This window comes from Gadus chalcogrammus, chromosome 6, assembly GCF_026213295.1.
Source record: "Gadus chalcogrammus isolate NIFS_2021 chromosome 6, NIFS_Gcha_1.0, whole genome shotgun sequence".
NCBI classification, from domain to species: Eukaryota; Metazoa; Chordata; class Actinopteri; order Gadiformes; family Gadidae; genus Gadus; species Gadus chalcogrammus.
In genome coordinates this window covers 24,671,446-24,695,797 of record NC_079417.1, presented here as the reverse complement: position 1 = coordinate 24,695,797, position 24,352 = coordinate 24,671,446, and the positions used below count along the sequence as shown (strand labels likewise).

Here is a 24,352-nt window from a genome sequence, read left to right as displayed (position 1 = left end):
TTTTAGAGGCAGTTTATCTAGGTAGGGTGGTTGGTTATAGAGGCAGGTTATCTGGGTAGGGTGTTAGATAGAGAGTTGGGTTACAATAGCAAGGTAGGTTACCTAAGTAGGGAGTGAGTTAGGAGGCAAGTTTTCTAGGTAGTGCTAGGTTTGGTCAGAGAGGTATGTGACCAAGGTCAGCTGGTATTTAGGACGTAGTTACTCTAGCTGGGTTGGTAGGTTAGGGAGGTGGGTTACCTGGATAGTGTGGTGGTAGGTTAGGGATGTAGGTAACCTAGGAGAACTGGTATGTTAGGTGCTGCTGTGATGATGAACCCAGTAATGACATGCAGACTCTACATGAATCTGATCAAGCCTCACCCGTTGATGTTTCTACCAGTTCTAACGGTGATGTCGGGGCCGCGGCCCGTGTCTCACTGCCTATTAATAATCACCTTCAATTAATTAAACATCAGTCATTGTTACCGCATCTTTAGAGGGATGGATATCATACACTCTGTGCCAGAAAACAATGATCTCTCATTAAAAGTTCAGTACTTCTCCCATGTCTTTGGCTGTGCACATCATGTGTGTTTTCCCCAAAGGTATTTAGCTGTACATCCGTTAAGACCCGCTCATGGTGGTGGTTCTCCAACAATAACCATAAAGATCTCTAACTGCCCTCCTCTCTGTCTCCGTGCAGTGAGTAATGAGAGGGGGTGGGGGGGAGGCTCCAGCTATCTTCCTCACCATGCCCTATCAGCCATCCTATTTGATAAGGCCCTATCCTCCATACTTGGAAGCCGCGGCAAATGCAAAACGCAGGGTTCAAGTGTGCTGTATCGTGGTTAATGTGCTCTCTTTACTGACTGTGTCTCAGGATTTGCATAGTTTGTCCTTTGTTGATTTATTGAATCCCAGGAGATAGTGTGGCGGCTGGCCGCTGGACCTCTTTATATGATAATGTTCCTAATAGGATGGAGGAAGTGCCTTCTCTCGTATAATCCTACCATAAAGCGCCGCACATCTCCCCGCTCCCAGGTGTTGTGCTCTAATCACTAGTGATAGCCTGTCCCGACGCTATTCAATAAAACCAAAATAATCAGATCTGTAAGTTATTTATTTTTACCGCCAGATATTGGAGCAGTCGTGTACGGAGATCGTGAGCGTGGCGCCGTCGACGGTCTGTGTGAACGGTGAGTTTACACCCGTGTTTACAACTGATCCAGGACCACTAATCTGCTCCCAATTTAACACTTCCACTAAGCTGGTTTTCACCTGCTCTTGGACAATACTTTGTATTGGCAGGAATGAAATCAAATGATAAAAAAGGTTTTCAGTAGCAGATTGAATTACCGCCCTTTTCTGCTTTCTTTTAATGGATGGTTGTGTTTCTACTCACTGTTTCCAGAGACTTTCGAGCTGGTCCTGAGGGGGCGTGGCTTCCCTCGTGTCAGGGGCGTGGTCTGCAGCTTTGTGCTCAACCAGCAAACCATCCGTAAGAAGTAAACCACATACAGTCAACAAATGAAGTGAATCAAATCAACCAAATCAAATAAACCTCATGAATCAAATGAACTAAATAAACCAGCTAACGTTTACTAAGTCAATTAAATGCACCCATTAAACTGAATATATTAAATAAACTTAACTAACCAAATAAACCATCAAATGAATGTTGGAATAAATGAAAGGCTAAATAAACAACAACAACCAATGAAAAATGAATAAAAAAATATATTCACGCATGAATATTTAAATAGGACATTAAAAAAGCTTCCCCAAAGCAGCTGGGCATTGCTGTCTTTAAGGCACGTCCACAAGCACACAATTGAGTCTGTCTATTGACCGCTGGTACAGTTGAATCCCTGGTGCTCTTTGGGTCTGCCCCAGTGTGTATTCTGTGAAGCCCACACAAAAGAACACATTTCAGTCTGATCTGTACAAACCAAAAGGACTGTAGTTGTCAAAGCACCCAAAGAGTTAAGACCGGTTTAGACCAGAATATAGTTGGTGCTGGTGTCCATACGGAGCTCTTCAGGGGTGTTTCCAGACGTATTGTACGGCTGAAGCAACGTTCCTCAATGGTACACATCCTCTCCTTGGTTTGGTCAGTAAGAGGGACAAAGCACAGAAGACACCTCTGAGAGCCTCTCCACCACGTCCTACCAGTCCAAACGCAAGAGGAACGGATGTAGGTCACTCTGAGCGCTCAGAAAACCCTCCTCTTCTTCTGCGGTCCCGTGGGGTTTGAGAGATGGCACTGTAAGCGGGTCTTTTCCAGGATTCTTTTGGCATAGTGATCCACGCTGTCGACTGCTGCCAGTATTGAAATCTATGGTCTTCGTTTCCTCGTTGACTTATTTCTTGACATTCAACAGTTGGACTGGACTAAAATAGTTCAGTGCAAATATAATATGTTTCTAGTGAAGGGGACTTGAGGAAGTGGCCGCTAACAGATGTCTGCTGGGGCCTTGCTCACATCCGCCCACGTGGGGCAGCCGATCTTATCTATTTCATTTTCTCTTTTCAATAATTATTTTTTATAATTATTTATCTGCTGCGTGGTGCCTAGTGTTCAGGACCTTCTAAAGATGTTCGGAGAATAAACGTCTGGAGAACAGAAGTCTGGCCACACCGGCATTTAAATATGCATACTAGGGCTGCTCGATTGTGGGAAAATCATAATCCCGATTATTTTGGTTAATATTGTAATCACCATTATTCAAACGATTATTTTCAAAATATGCATTCTTTCAGCATTGCTCTCCAAAAGCACTGTGTACTTTGAAATTTCCCCATAAAAAAAGCACACAAAGTGCAAATATATATCCAGCTGTTCTGCAATTTCTATTAAACATTTAATGAATAAAATAAATATCGTTTCAACTCCATTATATTAGTTTGAAGATCGTTTGACCCAAAAATCGATTGATTGCACATCCCTAATGCATACATATACACACATACCAATACATTTTTGTGTGTGTGGTTATATATGCATGTTTGTATGTGTTGTTTTTATAGTTAACATAACTAAAATTATATTATATTACTTAGCCGTGACCTCTAATCTTAGACTATTTAAAACGTCAATCGAAGTACATTTCGCCCACGACCTCTTTAATACTTCAATTGTCGTGCCGGGAAAGTTGTGCGTGTGCAACAGCTGGATATTCCACTGGGAGAATGAGGTGCTCAATAAGTAATACCACAGTAGTGCTCGGCATTTAGAGGAAATAGCCGACAAGTTAGTTATGCAATGTATTTTTGTTGGGGTGAGGGATTGACTCTTTTGCGGTGTGCAGTTTGCTTTGTTATTTTTTGCTTTAAATAAATGTCCTGATTGTTAGGTGAGTGCTGCATGCAGCGCTAAACTATTGTTCTTCTTAAGTTTTATTCTTTCTTCATTCTTTATTATTCTCTACAAATTTTGGGACTTATCTCCTCCCTCACCTAGAGACTTCATTGCCATTTTAAAATGTTCAGATTAGCTTGGAATCGCACACTTCTTTTCAGATTTTTAAAATATTGTATACTTTCTAAGATATTCTACTTTAAAAATGCATTTTTTTACAATGGAAGTCAATGGAAGCCATTCTCTGACACTTACTACTTCAGCCTTCGTAACTTGGTCAGTTTTCGTGCAGGCAGTGTTGCCAGAATTAGGTACCGTAGTTTTTACCACTCAATTGGACTACTTTTTACGACTTTCAGGCAGCGTTGCCAGGTTGGGCGGTTTTAAAAAAACGTTCAATTCTTTCCTACAAACATCAATCAATACGATACCTTTCATATGGCATATCGTTTGTGCAACTATTACCACTATAACTTCAGCTACTACTACTACTTCAGCAACTACTACTACAATTATGGATTTATTTGTAGCCATGGATTATGGATTTTATTGGGATCCCCATTAGCTGATTATAACTACTACTACTACAGCTGGTACCACTACTACTACTACTATCTTCCGGCTTTGACAGTATTACAGTTTTTTAGCAGTGCACTTCAATACATTTTACCTTTCTGATTTTTCAGCAGTACAGGGCAGACCTTTCAGATTCTTCAGTTAAATTCCTTTTACATTTCTGCATTTTTAGCAATGCTTTAAGCTTTTCATTCAGCTCTCACTTTATTTGTTTCCAACCATTTACATTTTTTTTAATGGTGTGCATGTTTAAATTGTTTACTCCATTAAGACTTTTGAACTCTGTTGAAATCCCTTCACTTGAATTAAGCCATTTAACGTTTCTTTACGTCTTAATCTATGGGGCTTTATTAAAACATATTTTCAACCTCACTTTATACCACAGCACTCACCGCATTTTCTAGTTTGTTTTATTACCCCTTTGTTTCATGGCAGTGGCACTATTGAATAATTTTCATTTCGAAACAGAGAACCTTGTAGACCGTAGTCTATGAGGATGCATAAGGCGGAGGCCAAGGAGCTGCGCAGCACCTCTAGAAAGCTTGGGGAGACCCTGAGAAGAAAATTGATTATTGAGGCGCTTGAACCACAGAAATGTCCCAGAATTGAGCATCATTGAGTGTAATATATATATCCTATTATTGGACGATAAGTCGATGGTCTGGCCTGATGAGTCAGATTTGACTCTGTTGAGGAAACTCCTAATATTATAATTATATTTATCATATTATATTTGATAATGACTGTATATTATTAAGTATAAACGTTCTATGTGAATATATATTCTGACCTCCAGGCACCCAGCCTAGCTCGGTTCAGAGTGACTACCTGCTGTGTCCTGCACCAGTGCTCCATGAAGCTGGACAGTAAGTACTGATTCGCTGTCTGTCAGTCTGTCTCTCTGTCCGTTTGTCTCACCACACATTTAAATAAAACAGATCTCAGATGAGACACAATGCATCATGTTGTGCTGGTGGCCTGTTTGTTGGAGACTCTGGGTGTTTTCCAGTTGTGTTTAGTATCAGTTATTGTATATTTCAGTATTCCTTCTCGGGGTGAACCTAATCTAATCAGAAGAACTAAACAGATTGAAACATTTGATTCCATCCATGCATCTGGCGTTGGACAGGTTCCGTTGTCTAAAGGGCAGGAAAGTGCATATTCCTCGTCCCCTCGCGTAATCCCACGCAGAACAGATGATCACTATGACAGTATAGATAGAACCACAGATTTGAATGTCCTCGCCGATCAAATCCGATCAAAAATGTATGATTATGTCTATGGCAGAATCCTTCCCCGTCAACATGGGGCTTTGATTTAGAGATTAAATATGGTCCTCTGATGATGCAGTAGATTGTCTGTCTGGCCTCACCTCAGGTAATCCTCCCAGCGCCCCAGGTAGGCATGTAGGTCCTCCATGTCACTTCACTAAGCCCACCGTGACATTGTTCCCTGACAACAACATGTTTTCCACAAACTGTTATGCAATATCTACAATTAAATCAGGCCCAGTATCCCTAAATATAATCCAGCATTTCTAGACGTACCAAATATAAAGGGTTATCCCTGTAAACTTTTCTGTGCAGGCCTTGAGTGGTATGGATTATATGTCTGATGTGATTCATTAAAAAAATTCATCTAGTTTGAAAACAATTAGTCGATTGCGACATTTAATACCTCCTTTATCTCATCACCTCCTTCAAACCTCCATAAAGCCCCAACACCTCCCTCCTTTCCAACCTTCCTTTAGCTCGAACACCTCCTTTATCTCCATTACCTCCTTTAGCCCCAACACCTCCTTTATCTCTGCCACCTCCCTTCTAACACCTCCTTTATCCTTTATCTCTGACGAGGCCGCCTCTCTAACACCTCCTTTATCTCTGACACCACCTCTCTAACACTTCCTGTATCTCTGACACCTCCTCTCTAACTCTTCCTTTTTCTCTGACACCTCCTTATTGTGTAGCTTCTCTTCAACACCTCCTGTACAGTATCTCCAACAGGAGGCATACTCATCATTACACAGAGTCATTCTTTAGAGAAGGAGTTATAATGAAGTCCTCTACGTTGGTTATCAGGTTCATCCTTCAGATCTCAAGCCTCATCCTACTAGGCCCTGTTGGGGACTATGGTAGATGGTGGACGTGTGGTGGTTCTGTGGCCGGACCCTGTTGGGGACTATGGTAGATAGCAGAGGTTTGGTGGTTCTGTGGCCAGGCCCTGATGGGGGATATGGTAGATAGCAGAGGTTTGGTGGTTCTGTGGCCGGACCCTGATGGGGGATATGGTAGATAGCAGAGGTTTGGTGGTTCTGTGGCCAGGCCCTGATGGGGGGGGGGGGAATGGTAGATAATAGACGTCTTGTGGTTCTGTGGCCAGACCCTTGCTATGGTCTTCAGGCGCCTGACGGATGCTCGATGTCTCTGTCTGAGGCGGCCTGCTTGATTAACTCTTGGCTGCCGAGAGCGACCCTTAAGAAGTCCTCTGGTAGCCTACGAGCAGACACATCTGCTGGAGCTTTTAGCTGGATGGGTGACAGATGCATGCCTTCCTTCCTCCAGCATCCCCTGTAAATAATTCAACAGGAGCTGACAATCCCCGCACCCCGACCACCTGCCCGGAATGTTCTGGCTCCCTCCATCTGTCTGCTCCTCCTCTTCCGCAGTCCCGGCTGGTTTTCCCTGAGCAGGGAATACTCCATTCCTCTCTGCCCCACATTACCTTCCCACTCCCGTTGGATCTCTGGCACCCCCTCAGGCCGCCAATACCAGGGATGCATGTTTTAGGCCCAATCCCATTTCTACCCCTTACCTCTCCCCCTTGTTTTGAAGGGGTAAGGGGTAGAAATGGGATTGGGCCTTAATCTCTGGCGAGGAGTGGAGGCATCATGGGCAGGTGGACAGTGGTCACGTCACACACGGAGCTCTGCTTGATACCCTTCCTCACTCCTCGGTCCGGTCCTGTTAACCTCTCTCTCTCCCTTCTACCTTTACATTTAGGGCAATTAGCAGACGCTTTTATCTAAAGCGACTTACAATAAGTACATTTGTCAGAAGATAAGAAACAATATATTGCCGTCTGTACAGTAAGGATGTTCATAGAACCAAGTCCCATTCCCTAATAATCACTAGTTTAACCCATTCCCCGTCTACAACAAAGATAGCTTTATTTTTTTGGAGTGCCAGTACGTATGACTTACACAAAGGGAAAGGGTGAGGCGGACAAAGACCTCGTATCAATTTAAATCATTGATGCATGCATTCCCCTCCCCCCTCCTCTATCAACATTGATGGCCCTGGTGGGGTGACAGTTGGGATGGGGAGAGTAAAAATAACAGAGAGGTCCCAACACCTGTTTTACATCTCAGGTACAGTACCGCACGTCAATTATTCACCATCCCCTCACCTTGGCCCCGGCTCCCCCCCCCCCAGGGAGGGGGGCTGGGGTCAGGGCAAGTGAGGGAGGGAGGGATGGATAGACAGCATGCATGTATTCATGATGAAGATGTTGTAAACATGGAGTGTCCATGTGTAGAAGAAGGAGGGAAGACGCCTGTGGGGGTTTCTGGGTCAAAGGTTCTGGGTTCGATGGTGGGTTGATGGTGAAGAGGCAAAGAGCTGTTTGTCAGTGTTTGCCCTATTGCTTTGAATTTAGCAATGTAACTGGGCAGCATTATTTCAGTAGGTAGAGCGGGTTGACTTAACCGGAAGGGTGCTGGTTCGAATCCCCGGCTCTTCCTAGTGTCGGTGTCCCTGAACAAGACGCCTCTCCATGACTGCTCCTGAAGAGCTGGATGTCGCCCTGTGTGGCTGACTCCGCCGTCGGTGCGTGAATGTTTAAAATGAAATGAATGGTTGTCAGTCGCTTTGGATAAAGCGTCAGCAAAATCCCCTTAATGTAAACGTAAAGGTTACTTCCTTCAGCACTATGGATCTTTTCCCAAACGCGTTGATTGGCGTTAATTAGCGTTGATTTGCCGGGCTGCCGTCCTCCTCCTTCTGGCCCCTCACTGCTGGAGCCCTTTAGCATGGTCTCCTCCTCTCTTCAGAACCCCTGTATCCAGACTGATGCTGAGCAATCCGGACGGGACCAGTCAGGTCCAGACTGATGGCTCCTGGATCCCGTATGACAGGCCTGCATGCATATGCTCCGCCTTCAATAATTCAGTCTCTCCGTTTCCGGAACTTTCGAGGGAAGTTAGGGTCCATTAGCGTCCCTGGAGCCGGCCCCTCTGGCTCTCTGCGGAGAGAAACAAGCGCGGGGGGGGGGAGTTAACTTTATATTGAGTAGAATCCTTCTGTTGTCGTGCCGATGCTATGACCCTGCTGATGCCCCAGCATCCCCACGACGATCACCTTCCTCCCAGTTACACTCCCTAACCTGTCACTCACGGCTTGTCCGTCGTGGAAGAGTGAAGCGACAGTGATCCTTTCCCTGAATTATTCAGCCTGCTTTCTAGCTGTCCGCGGTGGCTTCGTCAACTATACACGCTGCCCTCAGTCACTTGCAGCATCATCTGCTGCATAGTCCTCAGCATTTTGTTCAGGGGAACATCAGATGTAATGTGATGATGTGACTGGTCCAGACAGTTATGGTGTGTTCTGCGCACCATAACTGATCATATCAGGCCAGCAGACGGAAGTACTGTCCACTGCTTAAATCACTTCCTGATCGTCATTAACAGCCTGGCCTCCACCATGTCAGGTTAAAGAGTTTTCGTCATTACCCTGCAATGCCTCGTCGAACCTCAGACATACTAGGTGTGTGTTCGCACGTTTGTGTTTTGTGGGTAAATCTAGAGAAATGCACTGGAGAAATTGAGGAACATGTATGATATTATAGCCTGGTCTGGCATCTTCTGCTCATGATCTGCTCTTGGCATACAGTCTGGTCAATGTTGGTTTGAGGTATGTCTGGACGTTCTCGCCTCCGCAAGACCTCTCCGCAGCACCACCTCTCCTCCTCGAGACCTCTCCTTAGCACCTCCTCTAGACCTAGCACCACCTCCTCCTCTAGGCCTCTCCCTAGTACCTCCTCTAGACTTCTCCTCAGCACCACCTCTCATTCTCTAGACCTACTACTACCTCCTCTTCTCCTCCTCTATACCTCTCCTCAGCTCCTCCTCTCTTCCTTTAGACCTCTCCTTCTCACCTCCTCTAGACCTAGCATCTCCTCCTCCTCTCCCAAGCAGACAGCTCCTCCTCCTCTGCTCCACATAGCCCTGGCTCCTCTCTTCTCCTTGAAGGCTCACCCCTCTCGTTCTCATTAGCTGTCTACTGATTGGTTAGGCCGTAACTGACATATGGAGATTGCAGTGCCCTTCATCATTAGTTATTTAATTGAGCTCCAGTCAGGCTCTGATCCTCTTCCCCCTTACTCCTCCTCCTAGCTCTTTTCGCTCTTTGCTCCTCTTCCTCCTATCTCCTCTTCCTCCTAGCTCCTCCTTCTTGTTTCTCCTCCTCTTTGGTCCTCCTTCTCTAAGCTCCTCCTCCTAGCTCCTTATGCTAGCTCCGCCTCCTTCCTACTGATGATTCTTGTTGTGCGGGTCATAGAACTTGGTCAACATATCGATCGGTGCTATCGAAATCAAATGTAATATTATTATCATTCTTCAGTAACCCTGGTTATGGTAAAGCCTTGTTTAATGCCTGATTAACCTAGTGAACCTGATTATGGCTTATGGCTGGCCAAAGTCTCGTTAACCTGGTTAGGTTTTGGTTAACGTATGGTTATTGCTAAGGCCTGGTTAACCTTGATATCCTGGTTATGGTTAACCTAGTAAGTTAACCCTGTTAAGGTGTTGATGATGTCATTCCAGGAGCATGGATGTGTTCATCAGTCTGAACAACACCCAGGCCTTCATCTCAAACTCCTACACCATCACTTCCTCCACCTGTGTAAGTGGACCTGGAGAGGTGTGTGTGTGTGTGTGTGTGTGTGTGTGTGTGTGTGTGTGTGTGTGTGTGTGTGTGTGTGTGTGTGTGTGTGTGTGTGTGTGTGTGTGTGTGTGTGTGTGTGTGTGTGTGCGTGGTTTATTTCTCTTGTGTTGATTTACTATGTATACATTTTTTAACATGACATTGTATTATTATTCTATGATATTAGTGTTGACCAGCTTAGTTTAGAAGATCCAGGTCTGTCTATACTACATGATACGTTATCGTATATGATTTTTTATGTTAATATTATGGACTGTATGTTTAGTCCAATGGCTTGGTGGTGGCCCTGGTCTTCCTGATCCTCTTCCTGGTCTTGGCCCTGGCCTTCATGTGGTGGTTCTGGCCGCTCTGCTGCACTCTGGTGAGTTCCCCTCTTTTCCTACCCAGCCACTCACTCTAACCGCTCACTGCCTCCCTTTACTCTACCCACTCCACCAGTTACAGCCTATTTTTTAACAGAAATATGGAAACGTGTATTTGGGGCCATACACCATTCCTTCCATACACTGGAACATGATAATGAAATGTTCTTCGTGTGGTAGACCTCCTAACCTCTCATGCCTCTATTGGTGTCGCAGCACCACAGAGGAGGATTGAAAACAGGAAGTAACTATTGGCCACATCCTGTGTGTAACATTTCATAACCTCAGCGAATATATTTGCAGGCAGTGTAGAACTCTTGCTGTCAGATCCTTTATTGAGCCAGAGAATGCTCTTGCAGACGATGCAAAGGACTTAAATAAAACCTGACATTTCCCCCCCCACACACAATGTTGCTGCTTATAGATTCAGGGATTTAGTTTAGATATTATTATTAAACATTTAAACCCTTTTTCTTGGCGGCTGATCACAGAAAGCCAACAAGCACACACACATGTTCCCAACTAAAAGATTAATTAATCATTAGATTCAACAACAATCATTAGTTGCAGCAGTAATTCAAATCAGGGACTGAATTCAAAGCTCCTGTCACATGAACAGGAACCTATTCATATGCTATTTTCCACTGCTTTGCTGAAAAAAATAAAATAGCTGTTTTGGGTGTAATAGATGGTCTATATGAATATCTATATCAGCTGTGAACAATATCATCCTCTAAGCTTGTATTAAATCGACACGTTGGAGAATAAGCTGAGATGATCACATCGGGGCCCGAGCGCAACGCCAGATGGCCCCCAGGTGCTGTCTGCTGCTGGGGTCCGCAGCCACGCAGGAGAGTGTGTCATCTGCTCGGGGGGGGGGGGGCGGGGGCATGGAATGGAAGCATATTTGGAAAACCAACAACGCATTAGCATGTAAAGCTGTAGCATGAAAGGGTGAATGGTAGGCTGAGTGTGAGGGTGCATGCCATGCATGCCAGGGTGCACTGAGGATGCATGCGAGAATGCATGCCAGTTCGCATGCGAGTGGAAAATCTGCTTCTCCCAGGACACAGTACCTGTGCAAGTTAATATCTAACCCTCACTAACTCACTCACCCGCTCACTCGCTCACTCACTCACTCACGTTCACCTGATTCTGGGTGTAAGCATTCTGCAGTGGCTGGTGTCAGGTGGCAAGTGCCCTTGGTGTTAGCATCACATCTGTCCATCAGGTGGGTAGAGCGCAGCCTTTCGTGTCTTTAATGCTTTATTTACCCTACAATATGCCCCGAAATCTGCTGTGTAATTACTTTATAAAGGAGCTAATCCGCTGAGCGCGAGGTGGGCCTCTCACATGTTAATCAGCGTATGGAGAGGCTAAACACCCAGCCAGAGTGCTATTCATTAAGTCAAATTTATTATTTTCATTATTTTAATGACAACAGTAAGGGCGGTGTAATGGTATGCTTGCGCTTGACTGTCAATGAAACAGCTGCTGGGATCTATGATATGCAACCGTTAGTTTATTTTTATTTTTATGAACAACCAATTTAGCAAATGCATAGCGGGTCAAGCCAGTACCTATCCATCTTAAAGACTAATATACTAAAGGCTGTTTGGCATGCTGACCAAATCTTAGCCTGGCGCTCAAGCCTTTTATATCTGGTACTTATAGGGAGATGTTCTAAAGGAGCTAACAGGTGTATGATTGGAAGGTAAGGGGAGGTGTTTGTTGGTTTCCATGTGCCAGGACGGCTCATGTTTCTTCCTTACCTCCTTTGAGAAAACGTTTGGCCTCCTGCAGAACATTTGAATAATTCGATTTGAGCTAAGCGTGGGCTCTACTTGGTGTTTAGATCTTAACGGTCCGTTGTTGAAAACAGAATTTAAGCTGTTGAGAGGATTCAGACATGTCCATCAGAAACTGTAATATTACGTGCTACACACTGGTCACTATAACTCTGGGGAGTACACACTGGTCACTATATACTAGTCGTTATATACTAGTCGCTATACGTGACTATATGCTAGTACATGTACCCCTAGGGGTACTTTATTGTACTGCATGAAGCACAGTCCCATTTTCCTCAAAAAATGAGTGAGTATTTGCACCTTTTTAATGTTCATGTTTACACTGTCAAATAGAACACACATACATTATCTATGTTCATTTTTATTTTATTTTCATTTTTATAGCACTTTTTGTGCTGGTGAAGGGGTTACTCATCTGAAAAGATATCTTAGAGGGGGTTCCCTAGTAGAAAAAGTTGGAGAACCACTGCTCCACTCCACAGGGAGTGTTTAAATACTGGAGAACCCAGAATGCAGGCGGTTGGAACAGGTAGGGGTTTTATTTTATGAAGCCAAATTAATCCAAAACAGGTAATGGGAAAACAAATTTTAAGGGAGGTGAAAAATAAATAAATGACTGAATGAATTTGCTTGACATAAAATCATAGAGGCAGACCAACCAACAGGAACTAAACCAAAACGTGAGGCATGAGAGAGACTTTTTACTAAAAGGCTTGAACTAAAGGGCAACAAACAATTATTAATTTATCATTTGTATAAATTATTGTTATAATTATTAAGGTTAGATTTATCTATTAATTATCAACGCATTTATTGTATTAATTATAACTATTGTATTAACAACTACCAATCAGTCCCCAACGACCACACCTGTATCGCAACATGACTGCTGGACAACTGGCCCTCAGAGGGCCCTAAGGGATGGAGGACCCCTCCACTTAGGAGTGGTGGCCACCACAGCTAGGCTGTGTGACAAGATGACTCCCTTTGTCTCCATCAGCCCTCCTCCCCTCCTTGCTTCCTCTCCCCCAGACCTCGACCTGGCAGGCTCAATGCTCGCCTCCTCCCCCAGACCTCGGCCTGCCATGTTCAGTGCTGCGTTAGTGTCTCATTCTGCTGACGTCTGATGTGTTTTTATTCCAGGTCATCCAAGACCCTCCTCCACCTCCTCCCCCCAGCCGGCCTCCCCCTCCCGTAAGTACAGTGCTCAACCACATCAATAGTTCTGGAACACCAGTTGAAACCAGATTAGTACACGTCTTAACCACTAAACCGGTTGAAACCAGTACTGAACCAGTTTGTTGGGACGTTCCATTACTCCTGCACCTGACTTATCCAATGACAACATAGTCTCTCCAGAAAGACGAGAGAATAAACATGACCCAGCCTACAGGTCTGTAATTTAGGTAGCCACATCTCCTGTGATCGGAACTATGGTATTTCGACCAATCACGACATTGGTGTTCATTTAAACACTCCCAGAAACAAGCCAGGTGATTGTAATGCAGAACTTAACACAGTATTGTGATGCAACTCTCTCTCTCTCCTCTCATCCCCATCCCCACCACCAGGAGCCAGAGCCAGACCACAAGAAGAAGTGGCCCACGGTGGATGCCTCGTACTATGGCGGCAGAGGGGCAGGAGGCATCAAACGCATGGAGGTGTGTTTCGTTTCCCCTCATCGCCTCGTGGAAGTGTGTGAACTCTGTGTTGTAGCAAAGGAGGAGTGATGGTTGGGTGGAAGTAAGATCATGGGAGCAGGCATTTAGGTTGAATCCTGCTCCTCCTCCTCATCCTCCTCCTCCTCACTCTGCTGATGATGAAGACATGTCAAACCTGATGTGTCCTCCTGGAGATGATGTGAGGACATCAGGCTCATAAACACACCTTCACGCTCCCCATCCTCGCCTTTAATCTGCAGGGAATCGCCTCTTAAATCCTCCTCTTTGAAGACAAGATCTCCTCCCCCAGGGCTCTTCATGTAGTCATCATTAGAAGAGATGATCACTCCAGATGCCTCCTTATATCACACTTCAGCTCTCCTCCTCTCAACTCTCTTCTTCTCTCCTCTCTTCTCCCTCTCCCCTCCCCACCCTTTTCTCCTATTTTTACCGTTCCTCCCTCTTTATATATGGCGTCTGTTCCTCTCTGATCTCCTCTCTCCTCTTTTCCCTCTCTAACAATAAACAATAAGTGGCCCAACCACACCTTTCAGTCCCTTCCAATAAATCAACCTCACTTTCTATGAGACGTTGCTGCCTTCATATTCCTCTTGACGGAGCGTTGTTGTCGCTGCCCGTCTCTCTCTGATGGTGAAAAGCTGTTCTGTATTGTGAGGCTTAGCCACTGGCTCAGGGCTACGTTGCTAATTAATCAATGAATTAATCACCACTCTATTCACAGGCTCGTCAGGCTAGCGACAGATGTGATGAATTCAATAAAAATCATTCCCAGCTTAACAGACACAAATGCTTCCACATTCCCCCAGCTGTTTGCATCCCTCACCCTGTATCAAGGGGAGGCTGCAGCGACCCAATGCCCCTGTGCCCTCATTGGCTTAAGTGCCACTCTAGCCCAAAGAAATAATAGTTTTGTTGTAGTTGTTACTGTAGTTTGTCTGGTGGGGGGGGGGGGGGGGGGGGGTGTCACTGGCCCTAACAATGTCTGTGTACTGTCTCACCCTTTAGGCTAACATGCTACCCCTCACCCTGTATGCTAACACTTACCGTCTATGCTAACACTCACCCTCTAGGCTAGCACTCAGCCTCTATGCTAACACTTACCCTCTATGCTAACACTCAGCATATATGGTAAAACTTCCCCTCTATGCTAACACTCAGCCTCTATGCTAACACTTAGCCTCTATGCTAACACTCAGCATCTATGCTAACACTTACCCTCTATTCTACCACTCAGCCTCGATGCTAAGACATACCATTTATGCTAACACTCAGCCTCTATTCTAACACTTACCCTGTATACTTGCGCTCACCCTGTATGATGATTTTTACCCGCTATGCTAACCCTCACCCAGTATGATAACCTGCTAATATTTCCCCTGTATGTTAACTCCCAGTCTGTATGCTGTCACTCAACCTACATGCTAAAGATTAACATTATACTCTTTGTTCAACCCTGTCAGGTTAATAGCAGTGTCTAACCCTGTTTATAAAATTGGATAACTCAGTTTGACTCAGTTTACAACCGTGTTTAGTTCAGTTTATAACAGGGTTTAACCTTCTAAGATAATACACCATTTCATTTTTTAAGTTCACTTATCTGTTCTAAAATTCTGTTCAAAAACATGATGACGGCATACTGCCAGAGGTCCTGCTTTACAGTGAGTTCTGAGTCACTTTGGCACTTCAGCACATCGGAATATATATATTAGTGCTATCAAGCGATTAAAATATTGAATCGCGATTAATCGCATTGATGTCATAGACAACTCACGATTAATCGCGAGTAATCTCGATTAATCACAGATTTTTTTCTATGCTAAATATCCCTTGATTTCTTTTTCCCATTCATTTTTCTCATTTTAATGCTCTTATCAACATGGTGAAGTGCATCGGCTTGTCTTGTGCAAATGTTTTTTTATTGATAACAACATTGGCATATACTGATCAAAACAGGACGATACAAAAAAAAAGCCTATAGTGCAATTAAACGATGAACATACAAACATACTGCCTTGAACATAGCAGTCAGGCTACTGCTTCTTTGTTTTGAGCCAAAGATTTTTTATTTATTTCTTTAAGTTTTTTTATGAATTTGTGTTAATTGCACGATAAAATAATTTACGCCCTTAAAATTGGTTTGCGTTAACACCGTTTAACTGACAGCACTAATATATATATATATATATATATATATATATATATATATATATATATATATATATATATATATATAAGCATACACATATAATGTATAACAATTAACTTTGACTGAAAGTCCTCCTTAAGATAACGTTTATGATTCTGCTTTAGCCTCAGATGCAATAAAGCAGGGTCTCTGGTCGTAATCATCCCAAGTCTGTCCCTGACCAATTAGCATTCATTAGCAGAATGCTAGCATGTACTGCCAATCAACGGCCCAAACTGTAAGAAATCAAACAGACAAAAGTACTCATTCATTCAACTTTTGAACTATGATCTATATTGAAATTACGGAATCTAAAATGAAATCTGCGATGTTTCAACAACAAGCAGGTGAAAGAGATACATTTAGCTGTCTAGCACCATAGACCCACATTCATTCTGCAATCAGGTGATCACCCCCAGTGGAATTCTAATGGAACTGCAACCAAGTTTGATATGATGGGGCTCAATAGAGAGTGCCAAGGCTCTCCGTAGACGGGCTCTGGTTTGAATCAGTTTATAACAGTGTTTACACTGTATATAACAGTGTTAAACTCAGTTTCTAACAGTTTTTACGCTGTATGTAACAGTGTTAAACTCAGTTTGACTCAGTTTATAACAGTGTTTAACTCAGTTTATAACAGCCTATACGCTGTATATAACAGTGTTAAATTCAGTTTGACTCAGTTTATAACAGCCTTTACGCTGTATGTTAAACTCAGTTTGACTCTGTTTATAACAGTTTTAGACGTTTTATAAGAGTTAATCTATCCTTGTTTAACTCTTGTTAGGTGCGCTGGGGAGAGAAGGGATCCACCGAGGAGGGGGCACGGCTTGAGATGGCGAAGAACGCTGTGATCTCAGTTCCTGAGGAGGAGGAGGAGCCTATGGTCCGGCGACCGCCACCCAGATCCATGCCCACCAATCAGAACGTAGAGAACAAGTGGTACACACCCATTAAGGTGAGGCCACACCCTCTTTCTTCAGTCAGATCCCAGGTCACGTCAAACATAAATGATAATATAGCATCTTTGTTTTGGTCCCCAGGGTCGGGTCGACGCCTTGTGGGCATTGCTACGGCGACAGTATGACCGCGTCTCAGTGATGCGTCCCACCTCAGCGGAAAAGGTGAGTCTGAAACACTGAAACCTACAGATTAGTAGTGTGCGGACATTGGGGAATACACCTGGTAACTTTAGACAGAGGGACTATATCAATATAACTGGAGGGGATATGAATTAAAGAAGTATTTCTCACTCTAAATATAGAGTATATACAATCAGAGCTTTGGAAAGCTGCTTGTGTGCTGAGAGAGAGGGGAAATTGTTGTATTGCTGTTTAAATGCAGCTGTTGGGTGTGGGACAAAAGCAACCTTATATGGTCGTACCCTGGCAGCCGCCCCACATCCCTACTCAGAACAACAGATTCATCAACTGGGGACCTGAGAAAGTAGAGCCACACCCATGCAGCTGTTTTGACGTCAACTCTCTAATCCACAAACACACACCAGATGCTCCACACATCCCACAATATGCCTCCATATTGTGTGTGTGTGTGTGTGTGTGTGTGTTTGTGTGTGTGTGTGTGTGTGTGTGTGTGTGTGTGTGTGTGTGTGTGTGTGTGTGTGTGTGTGTGTGTGTGTGTGTGTGTGTGTGTGTGTGTGTGTGTGTGTGTGTGTGTGTGTGTGTGTGATTGGAATACATTCATAAATGAATAGTTCGGCATATTATTTATCTGGTTATTTTCCTTCCATCTATTCATTGGTTTCCTTAGAGGAGAATTCCCCGTTGGAGAAATGAATCTGTATTGAAAGTGGGTCATATATTTAGTCGAATAGTAACATACATTTCAAATTTCTGCCTTCTTGACCGAGATTGCGGATTGAAGACACCAACAATCACAATGCCTCCCTGTAGTCCTGCGTGAGCAACAGCATGGAGGAGAAGTAATTGTTGCCGTTTGCGTAGTCCCGGAGCTCTATATCTAAATAATATAATATTTTATAATATATAGGTATCGATATAATATAATATAATATAATATAATATAATATAATATAATATAATATAATATAATATAATATAATATATAATAGGGATGTAACGGTCACCGGTGTAACAGTAAACCTCGATAAAAATGTTGTCAATAACAAATACCGTTCATCATTTCAAATAAAATTATTATCTCAGTGGATTACCGCGCCCGCCGTGTGGAAACCGTATGCTTTAATCCTTCACAGCGCTTCATCCGAGTCTCCTGAAGTTGCCGCCCAGGCGCACTGTGTAGCCTACAACATAGTGTTTTTAAGTTTCTTGAAGTTGGAATATTGGCGGAAGGAGGAGACGACAGCGCTCAAGACATCCATCAGACTTCTAATAGGGATGTGCATTTCTGGCAAAAATACTATTCAATATTAGCAGAGTAGTATTCGAATAATATTCGATAATCGGTCAATCAAGAACCCCCAAAGCATCCACGCACGCATGCACACACGGACCTCGGAGACACGCACACGCAATGACACAGTGAGAGGATTTTATGATTTGTATGAAATCAATCTGTTTATTTCACCAACTGCGCCATCAACATTCAACATCAAAATTATTACAACATGGGATTAGGCAGATAGGCCTACATGCGCCGAAAACAGATCGCTTTTTTTTTCTTTTTTTACTGAACACAGGCTGCATGACGGAGAACTAGATAAGTAAAAGAAATACCTGCACACAGTGTGTCTTTTTACAATTTATTTGTCGCCAGCATTGGTAGTGTTGATCAGCAGAGTAATAGTCCCCCAAAGACGTTGACGTCGCTTAGCAACCGAGGACGCTGGGGTTGAAAAGTTAACAGACTTCTTGGGGAATCAACTTTCCCTGAGGTCATTATATGCTTAGCAACGGTGAATTATCAAAAAATTATTCACCACCGGAAGTTGTGAAGGCCCATGTAAGTGAACGGAGCGTTCAACAGCATTGAGAAGAGCCGTGTAATAAACAACGATAGTCACATTCATTATTCGATATTCTACGTGTCTCCGACTATTTGACGATCGTTTCCCATCCCTACCTTCTAAGAGGACTAAGTTTGAAGTATGGGCATATTTTTGGTATTTAAAAATACCGTGGTAATACCGAAAATCTGGATTATTTTGGTCACACTAACCGTGAGGTAAAATGTTCATACCATTACATCCCTAATATATAATATCACGGCCAAAAGCTGTGTGCGCCTCTGGATGATATTATGAATTTAGTACTGCGTCGGGTTCTCGGACGTCTCTGGAACTTCCACAACAAGTAAAGACTCGTAGTGGGGGTTATCTCAGCCAGAGTCCTTGCGGGTTTTGCGATTGTCGCGGGTTTTGCGATTGTGACTTCTCCGGTGCTAGAGATGTTATTGAGGAGCAGAGGAGTCAACTAAACCGTCCACAGTGGATAAGTGGTGCGGGTCGGGCGTCGGTATCAATTTATAGCGGGTCTGATCAGGTGTAATTCTCTGGTGCGGGCGGGTGCGGGTTTGCAAAATAATACCCGTGTATTGATTCTCGGCCATGGTGGAGAAGGAATTGGGGGAAGAAACATTGGATAGTAGACTGAACCACAACATGGAGGAGAAAGGGATTGTTGCCCGCGATTGTCTCCCGCCTGAGCCCCACCATCGCGAGGCACCACCGCCGCGAGGCACCACCGCTGCCGGGCTTCACCGCCGCGGGGAACCACCGCCGTGAGGCACCACCGCCGCGAGGCACCACCGCCGCGAGGCACCACCGCTGCCGGGCTTCACCGCCGCGGGGAACCACCGCCGTGAGGCACCACCATCGCGAGGCACCACCGCTGCCGGGCTTCACCGCCGCGGGGAACCACCGCCGTGAGGCACCACCGCCGCGAGGCACCACCGCCGCGAGGCACCACCGCCGCGAGGCACCACCGCCGTGAGGCAACACCGCTCAGTGCTGCCCGCTGCCGAGGCGGTGGTGCCTCGGTGCGCGCAGCAGGGCTCAGGCGGAAGACAATCGCGGGCAACAATCCCTTTCTCCTCCATGTTGTGGTTCAGTCTACTTCAGATTGATGTGGAAGTGGAAGAACCAGGGACGTCGGAGTACCCGACGCAATCGTTTGAGATTCATAATATCGTCTAGAGGCACACACAGCTTTCGCCATGATATTTTATATAATATTACTATAGATGTCTGTATATTATGTTATATCATTTAGATATACAGCTCCAGGTCCCCCGCCGGAGCTCCCGGAGTATTCTAGAATATATTATAGAACATGGCCAAAAGCTGTGTGCGCCGGATGACATTATGAATAAACGACGTCTCTTGTACCACATCCTTGCTTCTTTAGCGTTCGTGTGATCTAACGGTCACACCGGTCAGACGGTAACGTCAAAATCCATACCGTAGAGCAAATTCACACCGGTGTACTCTCTATACCGTTTATACCATACACCCCTAAGTCCCACCCACTGGCACTGATCTGTAAGGTCTGTAGCGTCAGTCGGTCCCAACCCCTAGCCGGGTTTGAAAATGAGGAGTGCTTGTCGTTTTTTATGGAATGATGATAGTCACACCATTTTTGAATGGTCTTGACCATTCAAAAATATGACTGGGTTTCTTAAAAGCTTAATGCAAATGTGTGAAGTTTCCCTTTAACCTATTTGGCTTTGTAAACAGGAGTGAAAGACAATGCACCCATTAAATCAGCTTGAATGAATAGAAGGAAATCAATACACTGAAATTACCAGATTACATTGAAATGGATCTCATGGAACATCATGTTCTGATGCTAAATGTACCCCTTCAACTCACCTTGTTTGTTTTATTTAGTTTTAAAGCGTCCCTATGAAAAGCTCTTCAGACATCCGCGTGGGTTGACGGGAAGGAGAGAGCGATGTGTGTGTTTGTTTGTGTGTGTGTGTGTGTGGGGGGAAGCTAACAGCTTAGTTTCAGCCTCCTAGCATCGCTCCTATTATGTTATTTTTTCATTTTCTTTCTCAGAGGATTCAGATACACATCCTCATCAGGAGCAGCTAGTGGTTAGGAGTCAAGGAGGCAGGCTGCAGACATTAGGGATCAACCCACCCACTTGTACTCTATGAAAGTGTAAACAGTGGACTGCCCAGTTTTCCCTTTCAGAGACACAACAAACAGACGTCCCCAGTCGGACTGGCAGACAGGCTGAGGGGAGGGGGGAGGGGCTTGTCTTTGATGGCCAATAGGAATCCCTCAGGCTCATGAATGTTTCAGAGCTCTGCTTTCATCAAGTTATTCACACAGGTGGAAAGAAACAGGTAGTCAGACATACCCTCCCCTACCTCCTCCTGTCCTCTCATCTCCTCCCCGCCTCTCCTCCCTCCCCTCCTGATGAACAGAGCAGACCTGGTGAGGCCAGGGGAAGGGAGATGTGGTGAAAGGAAGAGAAAGCGGGTGAAATCTATCTTTTTGTGCCCTCACATGGAGAGCCCCAGGGTGCTAGCGGTAGGACACAGCTGCAGCTCCTCGCTCGCCCCGGGCGCTGGGAGATGTGATGTGCTGTGACTGTCGTCAGCCAGGGAGTTACCACACAGCCAGCCTGGCCCTGCAACATCTGCCACCTCAGAGAGAGAGAGAGAGAGAGAGAGAGCGAGAGAGAGAGCGAGAGAGAGAGAGAGAGAGAGAGAGAGAGAGAGAGAGAGAGAGAGAGAGAGAGAGAGAGAGAGAGAGAGAGAGAGAGAGAGAGAGAGAGAGAGAGAGAGAGAGAGAGAGAGAGAGAGAGAGAGAGAGAGAGAGACTCCTTTATGTTAAAGTGACGGAAAAAAAATATCTTTCAGTCAATCACACCGGGATGGCCTTGTTCGACTATGACAATTCTGGCAAGGAAATGTCCAAAAAACGTTGTGCCATTGTTTTGGTTTTGACTTCATGGTTATGGTGAGGTTGTTCTCATAGGTTTGAGTCAAGCCCCTTGGTGGCTGTGTTGAAATAGTGAAGAATCAGAGAGTGCATTCAGCCATTATGTGTGAAGAATCGACTGTTTGAATAGAAGGGTGTTTTTGAAGCGTGTGTGTCTCCATTTCCACGCAGCCGTGTTATAGTCCAATTTGAATAATGAGGTATTTGCTGTCGTAAACACGCTGCCTAACTCCCCGTGAAGTAAATGTAATTTTTAATTTCACGATAAAAGGCTGTTAATTGAAGGTAAACAACGTGGGGAATGGCATTAAGAGAGATCAGAGAGCATAGGATTACCTAATCAACAGCTAATTAGAATTAAACCAAGTAATCACAAATAGTACACCTTTTTGGAAGGAAATTTGTCCCAGCCTCTCAGACAGACACAGACAGACCGACGGGAAGGTCGGCATGCAGATACAAAGGAACACAGTCTAATGAGTGGGTTTTGTATTGTATTTGTATTTATTGTCTTTTGTATCGTTAGTGTATTTATTGGGTTTTGGTGCATTTATTCTGTTTTGTTATAATTAGTGTGTTTTGTATGGTTTATGTATATAGTGTATTTTGTATACTTTTGTGTGTTTGTTTGGTTGGTGTATTAGTGTGTTTTGTCTAGTTAGTGTATTCAGTGTTGTTGTTTTATTGTGGGTATGATGGTGTTTTTTGTATAGCTAGTGAATTTAATGCGTTTTTATTATTATTGTATGTAGTGTGGGGGAGCTCTCTGTTGTAGCCAGGACAAGGTTTGAGGGGTTAACTCTAGTGCGCAGCGGACTGGACAGAATAGGGGGGCTGCACTGTACTGCTGGGTACATTTGATAATGGCCGTCATCTTCTCTGACTATCCAGATACACACACAGACACATATATGTATGTATGTGTGTGTGTGTGTGTGTGTGTGTGTGTGTGTGTGTGTGTGTGTGTGTGTGTGTGTGTGTGTGTGTGTGTGTGTGTGTGTGTGTGTATATATATATATACAAATATGTATTTGTGTGTATATATATATATATATGTATATATATATATATATATATATATATATATATATATATATATATAACATTAAAGAGTATTGGCCACTGGAATTTATTTAGCTACAATTTTGCTTGATTTCAATTTAATATATTATTCTATTATGTTATATATTTGTTAATATTCAGCATTAAACATTTATAGTATGTTTGATGCTGTCTCAATTAAATAATGTAGTTAATCCCTCCATTGAGATACATATTGTTACAATGTGTATCTTATTCAATGTAAAACCTAACTGGTGAAAATATTTGGTTAATATTAATATCATGAATACTCTTATAATTGTTCATATTTTCATGATGAATGTTAACTTAATTTGACCCACACTGGTACATTATATTGGATTATGTCAGAGATGTATCTTAAGAGAATGTATTAAAAAAATAATATTAAACAAAATTATTCACCCAAACTTATGTAATGCAATACAAAATAATCAAATCTAAAGTTATTATTTGACTATTTATAAATCCACAATATTCATATAGTATTATGAATATACAATATGAATAGGTATTTGTCTGATTGTTTTCAACAATTGTAATTTATCTAATATATATGACACTGAAAGCAGATGCTCTGCCAACATGCCCTGAACATGAAAACAGATTTTAATATTTTATATCTTCTATTGCGGTCAGCTGTAATCGTTTTCCACCCTCGGCCCTTCTGGATCACACAAATAATAATATTTAGGTTATTTCATTTTTACTAAGTTAATTGTATTTTTGTTCAGCGAGTTGTGTCTGGTTCTCTACTGGTTCTACTGGGTGGAGGGGGCCAGTGTGTAGCTGGTACCTGCCCCCCACCCCCCTCCTGCTCGTTCTGATAGGATGTGACCTGATGTCCTCGGAGTCAACCGCCACTACCCCCAACCCAGACTGGTGTGTGTGTGTGTCTGTGTGTGAGTGTGAGTACCGTGTGTGTGTGTGTGTGTGTGTGTCCCCAGACGGGTGTGTGTGTGTGTGTGTGTGTGTGTGAGTGTGAGTACCGTGTATCCGTTAGTTCTTCATCACCTATTAGAATCAAATGCTGCTGGAGCCGACCGCCTTTAATTAAATTACATTACTGTTAACGTCAGCGCAGTGGGAGGACTCTGCTTCTCTCCTCAGCCCTCCACCGCCCCTCTCCCCCCGTCATCTGTGATGTGTGTGTAGATACTGTATGGAAGGACTGTATGTACTGTGTGTATTTAATCATAGCCGCAGTAGTCGTACTAGTGTTCTATTCATTATGTCTTAATATAATGATACATCATGTTTTATTGTTAATGTTATTACACAATTAATCTTAATATTAACAATAATGTTAATTCAATTCATATGTTCTATCCATGTAGAAGTACGCTGCATGCAAAATATTTTTTTTATTTACCATAATTTGAACAATACTCTATTTAAATCCTCACTTAAGAAGTGGTAGGAACATCAATTAGGTTTCCACTCTATATTTTATCATTAATATCAACATTAACGATCAATAGCACTGT

General features: G+C 43.6%; 1 protein-coding gene across 1 annotated transcript in view; it reads left to right on the top strand.

Moving 5' to 3' along the window:
- The window catches only part of antxr2a (ANTXR cell adhesion molecule 2a), a 47,606-nt gene that overhangs the window by 11,356 nt on the left and 11,898 nt on the right, over positions 1 to 24,352 (top strand). Inside the window, exons 8-16 of the mRNA XM_056591703.1 lie at positions 1,115 to 1,175; positions 1,391 to 1,477; positions 4,710 to 4,779; positions 9,732 to 9,810; positions 10,118 to 10,213; positions 13,169 to 13,219; positions 13,597 to 13,686; positions 16,680 to 16,850; positions 16,936 to 17,016. Of these exons, the coding sequence (XP_056447678.1) occupies positions 1,115 to 1,175; positions 1,391 to 1,477; positions 4,710 to 4,779; positions 9,732 to 9,810; positions 10,118 to 10,213; positions 13,169 to 13,219; positions 13,597 to 13,686; positions 16,680 to 16,850; positions 16,936 to 17,016 (786 nt within the window). The remainder of the gene's footprint in view (positions 1 to 1,114; positions 1,176 to 1,390; positions 1,478 to 4,709; positions 4,780 to 9,731; positions 9,811 to 10,117; positions 10,214 to 13,168; positions 13,220 to 13,596; positions 13,687 to 16,679; positions 16,851 to 16,935; positions 17,017 to 24,352) is intronic.